At 38.7% G+C, this 9,232-nt stretch overlaps 1 protein-coding gene across 1 annotated transcript; it reads right to left on the bottom strand.

The window, feature by feature from the left end:
- Positions 1-347: 347 nt before the first annotated feature.
- LOC121449891 (vomeronasal type-1 receptor 1-like) lies at positions 348-1,299 on the bottom strand. Its single transcript, XM_041654552.1, is given in 2 exon segments — positions 348-749; positions 751-1,299. Coding segments are annotated over 2 exon segments (951 nt in total).
- Positions 1,300-9,232: the final 7,933 nt, after the last annotated feature.

Below are 9,232 nucleotides of genomic sequence, written 5' to 3'. Positions count from 1 at the left end.
GTGGCGCATGCCTTTAATCCCAGCACTCGGGAGGCAGAGGCAGGTGGATCTCAGTGAGTTTGAGGCCAGCCTGGTCTACAAGAGCTAGTTCCAGGACAGGAACCAAAAAGCTATGGAGAAACCCTGTCTCAAAAAATCCCCCCCCACAAAATAGTCATTTGTTTGGATTTTGCACCATATATTCTTTTTGATAGTTTAGCAAAAAAGATGAAACAATAATTATCATTTTTATTAATACCAATTCATAAGTTTGTTACAGAGAAAGAAGCATGATAGATAACAAGCATGTGTACCTACAAATATTGGGAAAAAGCATCACATTAAAGTTGACATGTCCTGGAGGGAATTCAAACATCAGAGACCACAGTTGGGCTGTTTTTCTTTATCCAAAAGACAGAGCAGAAATGAGGGACACATATATTACTGAAATTGAACACTAGGGGATTGAGTGTTGGGAAGCTCAATGACAGCAGCACAGAGGTGTTCAGCAGCCAAGGGCTCGGGTTCACAGTCTGGGTTATACAAAATGATAAGACGGAAGCTAGAGAGTAAAAGGACAGAAACATGGTCACCAGGATCAGGATGGTGCGTGTGGCTCTGTCCTCGTGGGAAGGCCTTTGGGAGAGGCTGTGGCTATGGATGTGCTGGACTCGATGCTTGTGTTTACGCAGGGCAAGGACCATGGAGCCACTGGCCCAGGCCATGAGAACCAGACACATCATATCACTTAGGGATAGAATCACTGCTTTTAATTAAGAAAGTTAATCTCTCAGGCACAGTTGAGGAACAGTATCCGTGTATTCCTTTAGTGCTCAGGTTTTTGCTATTCTTTGGACCAGGTTTGATCATAGAAACAGGGATATTGAGCAGAAGCTGTGGGATCCAGCAAAGGAAACAGCAGGTGACAATGCACTTTGAGGATCTAGTTCTGAGGTTCAGCCACCCCAAAGTATTGGGGTGAAGCTTAATGGCCTGAAAGCCACTAAGGAGGGAGGTGGTGCTGAGGGAGACCCCTCTGGCCACTCTGTGCAAATAGAGTAGAAGTTTGCACCCAGCCTCCCCCAGGAAAGATGTCAACCCAAAGGTGGCCACTGTCTGAGGGATCCCTTTGGAGAAGAGAACCAGAGTGTTTGATATGACTAACTGATTGAGAATCAAGTTCATGGGTCTCACCACTTGTGCAGTGAACAATGGAAAGTTATACAGATGAAAGAGGAAGAAATTGGCTAGGATTCCAGCCATGGTCTGAATGAGGAACATCATTCCCCAGTTTGAGCTAATGGAAACTAATGCTTCCATTTCTAGGAGGCACTATATTTTGCTTTATTTGAACCAGAGCAATTCAGAAATGGATTGTTACTTGTGGTTGTTTAAATGAGAAATATCCTCTGTAGATTATGGTATTTGTATAGTTCATCCCATTGGTGGCTCTGTTTGGGAAGCTTATGCAGCATTTAGGAGGTGGAGCCTTACTAGATGAAGTCCATCACTGGGAGGGAGAAGCTAACATTGATTGTGAATAAGCTGGTCCCACTTGCTGTTCTCTCTCTTCTTCCTGTGTGTATGAACATGTGATTAATCATTTTCCTCTTCCTACCTGCTTTCCCTGACTGTTAGCATGGTTTTACCCTTCATCCCATGAGAGACTCTATTCCTCTGGACCTATAATTCAAACTAAACATTTTTCTCCTCTAAATTGCATCTAATCATGGTATTTTATCACAGAAACAGAAAAGTAACTGATATGCTGTCTTAAGACTACTAGAAACATCTTTTCTCATAAAACCCATCTTAGATGTGAATTATGAACACATCATTTGTAAATGTAAAGGGTCTTCTTACTGCATTATTTATAGACAAGAAAACTGGCAGTTCTCTACCTCAGTCATGGAAAGACTGAGGGAACTGTGTTCAGTCTGCCTTGCCTGATGAGGAAGTTCTGTTTGCTGCCTCCCTTTGAGGAAACACCATTATTGACTAATGAGAGAAATGACAGATTTGAAGTAGGCCCCTCTGTGTGTGTATCTTTCAAAAGTCAGAATAAACCATAACCTGTAAAATTAGTTCTTGCTGGGGCCTTGAGAGGAGGCTAAGAGAAGTGACCACTCAAGCAGAGGGTCTGGGTTTGATGTCCAGTACCCACACGGTGTCTCACAACTGCCTGAACTCCAGTTCCAGGAGATTCAACTTCCTCTTTTGACCTCCGTGGACTCCTGAATGCACATGGTGCACACAACCTCATGCCGGTAAACATGCATCACACGAATAAAAATAAATAAACTTAAATAAAAAACCCCTGTGTGAATCTGTAAACAATGCAAAGCCATCACAAAGCCAGAGCACCACAGCCTATTTTCTTGTTTATATTAGAAACATATCTAGGAGGACTGTTTATTCTATGGGACCCATATAGTGGCAAAAGAGGACAAATTCTTCCAAGTTTTCTTCTGGTCTCCATATTCAAAACATGTCAACTGCATACATACACACATGAACAGAAATAATCTTATAATGTTTAAATGGGACTGGAGGGATTGCTCAGTGGATCCTCAACCAGAGGATCCAGGTTTGGTTTCCAGTACCCACCTTATGCAGTTCACAACCTCCTGTGACTCCAGCTTCCATGGATTCAATGTACTCTTCTGGGTTTCATTGGCACTGAACTTTCAGCTTCAAATCCACACAAAGATACACAGAAATATACACAAACACAAATTTAAAGAAATATGAACATTAAAATAAAAATGTAGATTTTTCTTAAACACATAATACTAAACTTTGTATCGAATCTAACTCATAAACATAAAGGATTACTTTAAAAAGTAACCAGCCAGGCATAAAGAGGAGCACCTTTAGTCCAGCACTCAGGAGGCAGAGGCAAGTGAATCTCTGAGATGAATGCTAGCCGACAATACACAGCAGCTTCTGGCTATCCAAGATTATACAATGAATTCATATCTCAAAACAAATGAACAATTAAAGCAACATAAACATCCCACAAAAGAAAAAAAATGATAGAAAAATAATCTAAAATGCACTTTTTTCTAAATTCATATTCATCAAGACAAGACTGAAAGAGTTCTTGAGTTGAAGGAGAATGTTGAGGGCACATAGGAGGGTTGGGAAGGAGGAAAGGAAAGGAAGAAATGTTATAATTAAACTAAAATCTGGGGGCTGGAGAGATGGCTCAGTGGTTAAGAGCATCGCCTGCTCTTCCAAAGGTCCTGAGTTCAATTCCCAGCAACCACATGGTGGCTCACAACCATCTGTAATCATGTCTGGTGCCCTCTTCTGGCCTGGAGACATACACGCAAACAGAGTATTGTATACATAATAAATAAATATTTAAAAAAAAGAAACTAAAATCTGAAAGGTAAACATCTTTTTCAAAAAGAAAGAACTGTAGTTAGAAATCAAGGAGACAGTCCAGCAGTTAAAATCTTTGTTGTCTCTGCAGGGGCTACAACCTCATATCCCAAACAGTGGGGTCACAACCATCCAGAGACTTCAGTTATCTCATGATATCTATGGACACCCAGTGCATACAAAGTACTCAGACACTTTTACAGGCAAAACATTCACACACAGAAAATAAAATAAAAAACCTAAAACTTTTAAAAACAATATTTTGTAAAAAAATTTTTATGTGTTTAAAAATTACTGGTATTATACTAATAACCTACATAACAATCATTAGGTTTTAGAAAATGCTACAATCTGGATAAAAGATAGAGGAGATAAAACAGAATATTCTGAAAATAAAATATGTTTGTGACAGAATTTCTTAAAGGGCTAGGCATGTAGCTCGATGATAGGATGCTTATCCAGCCTACATAAGGCTCCAAGATCAATTTCTGGTATTGTCAAAAAAACTACTTCCCATAACCTAAACAACAGATTATTTCCAGTGTTACAGATGTTAGGGTAAAGGGGGAGGATGAGAAAGAAAAGAACACTTCAGTATGTGTACAAATATCTTATCACAATATCCCAAGGAACAAAGTCTGGGCACTAGAATAACACAACACAGCAATGTTGTCATGATGTCCTGAGGAATGAAGTATGGGCACTAGAAGAACACACCAAAACATACAGCATCTCAATCTGGGACCTGCTAAGAACCCAGATCCCTGTGTCATTTAATAACTGCAATCACTCCCAGAAGCACAAATACATCCCTCCTTTTCTGTGTTAAAATATTCCCTGTGGAGGCACAAGCTAGAAATAAACTGGACACATCTTCTAGAATAAGAACAGGAAAATGGTCCTTCTCAGGTCTGCTGGTCTGGAGCAGACTCTGTTTCCACTGCCTGGACACTGGATTGGGTGGCAGCCTTGGAAACCCATTGGCCAGGAGGTGGATATAGAGGATGGAGAGCTATGAAGGCACTATCACTCTGGTGACATGTTAGAGTCACAGGTGATGTATCTGAGGACCTTAATTCTCCCTGCCCCAGAATCTTGGAAATGTTTTGGTCAGATTTTTTTTTTACTATTTTTTATCACATTTGTGAAAGGGTACATAAAATAAAATTAATGAAATAATATGATTCATTCTGCTGCTAAAGACCAATAATAAAGGGAGAGTGTAGAGTAGTGCGGGTGCTACAGAAAACACTGAGGCATGTTCACAGAGCCAGCTGAGGACAGCATGCTACCACAAATGTTTTAGTTATCCTAGCTAGTCATGCAGACATATAGGCTAAAACAAATGAATCATATTAGCTCTTTGGTTCCTGGTTAGTTCTGGACAACATTCCTAGAACATGTCTCAAAAAATGTGTGTATCTATGCCATATTTCTTAAGACAGTTCCATACAAAAAACAAACTATGAGAAAAGAAAGGAACAACTTACCAAGTATGTCCACTGGGGTGGCAGACACCTTGGTCACACTCAGAGCATGTGCACAGGAAGACATTTCATTCCTGAGATAAAGGCTTGGCACACAGTGATGTCATCCTGCTGGGAGGTGGAGGTGATTATCATTTCACCCTTTAGTGCAGTGACAGTGTCTGCATGGAGATTAGAAATCTTCTCAGAAAAACACCTGCACTGTGTTCAAATCCCTGAAAGGGATTAGAGTTATTAGTGACAGACCAGAGTGTGGCAGGGGGATTACAGAGGTAAACACCATCAGAGATGGCTGAAAAACACCAGGAAGAAATGGCAAGGGAGACGAGGGCACTGAGGTAAGGATGTGAGACTAAGTTTGGTTGTGTATCTTGCCAATATGAGGGCTTTACTTCTTGGGTGGTTACTTTTACATCCTGAGAAATTTGTACTATGGATAACTAGAAAGGAAAAGAGGAGCAGCTGGTCATGACATTTGGTCTTTAGTTAAAAGGACAAGAAATGATGCTTTGATTGTCAGAAGTGAATTTGGAGGAACTGTCAGTCACTGACTAATGAGTGTTTACATGATCTTTGTGGTGTACGGGATGCATCAAGAAAGCTCTAGTGTGGGGAGACGGCTGGCCAGGTGGACACTTAGGTTAAAGCTAAAGATGACTCCTAAGGTGACTTCCAACTTTTCTCGTCCTCTCACCTTTGCTTCCTTAGCTCTGAGGTATCTATCACAGTTTGGAGCATTTTTCCTTCTAGCTCTCATACTTACATAAAAGTTGTCTCTATAATATTAACTTGCCCAAAAATTCCTTTCAGCCCTACCACCAAAAATCTCAGGTCAGCCTGAGAAGTTAAAGGAACTCCTGAGGCTCCGAAAGACAAGCAAACCAAGCTATATGTATGTACCCATGACAACATTCCAGAGGTCACATCTTCAAAAATGGTTGGGTGTTATTTTTTAAATTGATTTTTATTGAGCTCTACATTTCTCTTTGCCTTTCCTCTCCTCTTCAGTCATCCCCCCAATGTTCCCATGCTCCCAATTTACTCAGGATATCTTGTCTTTTTCTATTTCCCATGTAGATTAGATCTATGTAAGAGTCTCTTAGTGTCTTCATTGCTGTCTAAGTTCTCTGGGGTTGTGGTTTTCTTTACTTTATGTTTAAAAGCCACCTATGAGTGAGGACATGTGATAATTATCTTTCTGTGTCTGGGTCACCTCACTCAAAATAATGTTTTCTAGCTCCATCCATTTTCCTGCAATATTCAAGATGTCGTTATTTTGTTTGCTGTGTAGTACTCCATTGTGTAAATGTACCACATTTTCCTTATCCATTCTTCTGTGAAGGGGCTTTTAGATTTTTTCCAGGTTCTGGCTATGACAAACAAAGCTGCTATGAACATAGTTGAGCACATGTCCTTGTAGCACGATTGAATATCCCTTGGATATATATTCAAAAGTGGTATTACTGGGTCTTGAGGAAGGTTGTTTCCTAATTTTCTGAGAAAATGCCATACTGACATCCAAAGGAGTTGTACCATCTTGCATTCCTACCAGCAATGCAGATGTGTTCCCTTTTTCCACAGCCTCTCCAGCATAAGTTGTCATCATTGTTTTTTATCTTGGCCATACTTACAGGTTTAAGATGGAATCTCAGAGTTGTTTTGATTTGTATTTTTCTGATGGCTAAGGATGTTGAACATTTCCTTAATTGTCTTTAGCCATTTTAGAGTCCTCTGTTTAGAGTTCTCTGTTTAAGTCTGTACTCCATCTTTTTATTGCATTATGTGCTCTTTTGGTGACCAAGTTCTTGAGTTCTTTGTATATTTTGGAGATCAGACCTCTGTCTGATGTGGGGTTAGTGAATATCTTTTCCTATTTTGTAGGCTGTCATTTTGTCTTGTTGACTATGTCCTTTTCTTTACAGAAGCTTTTCAGTTTCAGGAGGTCCCATTTATTAATTGTTTTTCTCAGTGTCTATGCTGCTGGCATTATATTTAGAAAGTGGTTTCCTGTGCCAATGTGTTTAAGTGTACTTCCATCTATCTCTTCTATGAGATTCAGTGTGACTGATTTTATGTTGAGGTCTTTGATCCATTTGTACTTGAGTTTTGTGCATGGTGATAGATATGGGTTTATTTTCATTCTTTTACATGTCAACAACCAGTTATGCCAGCGCCATTTGTTAAATATGCTTTCCTTTTTTCCATTTGATATTTTTTGCTTCTTTGTCAAAAATCAGGTGTTCGACGGTGTATGGATAAATATCTACGTCTTCTATTCGGTTCCATTGATCCTCCTCAAATTCTTTTGCCAATACCAGGCTGTTTTCAGTACTGAAGCTCTGTAGTAGAGTTTGATGTTAGGGATTGTGATGCCTTCAGAAGTTCCTTTATTGTACAGGACTGTTTTGGCTATCCTGGGTTTTTTTGGTTTTCCACATGAAGTTGAGTACCGTTCATTCTAGGTCTGTGAATAATTTTGCTGGGCATTGCATTGAATCAGTAGATTGCTTTTGGTAAGATACCCATTTTACTATGTTAATTTTGCCAACCCAAGAGCATGAGAGATTTTTTCACTTTCTGGGGTCTTCTTAAATTTCTTTCTTTAAAGATTTAAAGTTCTTGTCATACTTGTCTTCCACTTGTTTGGTTAGAGTTACTTCAAGATATTTTATGCTATTTGTGGCTATTGTGAAGGGTATTGTTTCTCTAATCTCTTCCCCAGTTCTTTTATCATCTGTGTACAGGAGGGATACTGATTTTTTTGAGTTAATTTTGCATTCTGCTACATTACTGAAAGTGTTTATGAGTTGCAGAGGTTCCTTGGTAGAATTTTAAGGATCACTTATGTAAACTATCATATCATTAGCAAACAGTGAAATTTAGACTTCTTCTTTTCCAATTTGTATTCCCTTGATCTCCTTTTGGTGTCTTATTGTTCTAGCTAGGACCTCAAGAACTATATTGAATAGATATGGAGAGAGTGGACAACCTTGTCTTGTTCCTGATTTCAGTGGAATCACTGGGAATTTATATCCATTTAGTTTGATGCTGACTGTTGGCTTGCTGCATATTGCCTTTATTATGTTTAGGTATGTTCCTTGTATCCCTGCTCTCTCCAAGACCTTTATCATAAAGGAATGCTGTATTTTGTCAAAAGCTTTTTTGGCTTCTAAAGAGGGGATCATGTGGTTTTTATTTTTCAGCTTCTTTATAAGGTGGGTTATGTGGACAGAGTTTTGTATGTTGAACCATCCGTGCATCTTTGGGATGAAGCCGACTTGATCATGGTGGATGATGGTTCTGATGTGTTCTTGTATTTGATTTGCCAGTATTTTATTTAGTATTTTTGCATCAATGCTCATGAGTAAGATTGGTCTGTAATTCTCTTTCTTAGTAATGTCTTTCTATGGTTTAGGCATCAGGGTAATTGTAGCCTCATAAAAAGAGTTTGGCAATGTTCCTTCTGTTTCTTTTATGTGGAATAATTTGAGGAGTGTTGGTATTAGTTCTTGTTTGAAGGTCTTGTAGAATTCTGAGATGAAACCATCTGGTCCTGGGCTTTTTTGATTGGGAGACTTTTGATGACTGTTTCTATTTATTCAGCAGTTTTAGGTCTGTTTAATTTGCTTATCTGGTCTTGATTTAATTTTGGTAAGTGATATTTATCCAGAAAGTTGATCATTTCCTTTAAGTTTTCCAATTTTGTGGTATACAGGGTTTTGAAATATGACCTGATAATTCTCTGGATTTCATCCGTGTCTGTCGTTATGTCCCCCTTTTCATTTTGGATTTTGTTAATTTGGATATTCTTTCTTTGCCTTTCGGTTAGTTTGGGTAAAGGTTTGTCTATTTTGTTGATTTTCTTGAAGAACCAACTCTTTGTCTCATTGATTCTTTGTATTATTTTCTTTGTTTCTATTTTGTTGATTTCAGCTCTCAATTTAATTATTTCCTGCCATCTAGTTCTCTTAGGTGAGTTTGCTTCTTTTTGTTCTAAAGTTGTCAAATGTTCTTTTAATTCACTAGTGAGGGATTTTTCCAGCTTCTTTATGAAGGTGTTTAGTGCCCTGAACTTTCTTCTTAACACTACTTTCATTGTGTCCCATAAATTTGTGTATGGTGTGTGGTCATTTTCATTGAATTTTAGGGGGTCTTTAATTTTTCCCTTTATTTCTTCCTTGATCATTGATAATTCAGGTGAGCATTATTTATTTTCCATGTGTTTGTGGATTTTCTGGAATTAGTATTGCTGTTGACTTCTAATTTTAAACCATGGTGATCAGATAATGCACGTTGGATTATTCCAATTTTTTGTATTTGTTGAGGTTTGTTTTGTTACTGAGTATGTGGTCAATTTTTGAGAAGGTTCCATGAGGTGC

This window comes from Microtus oregoni, unplaced genomic scaffold (assembly GCF_018167655.1).
Source record: "Microtus oregoni isolate MIOR12 unplaced genomic scaffold, Mior012 000006F_ref0000085, whole genome shotgun sequence".
Lineage (NCBI taxonomy): Eukaryota > Metazoa > Chordata > Mammalia > Rodentia > Cricetidae > Microtus > Microtus oregoni.
The sequence above is the reverse complement of the archived record's forward strand: the minus strand, read 5'-3'. Positions and strand labels throughout refer to the sequence as shown.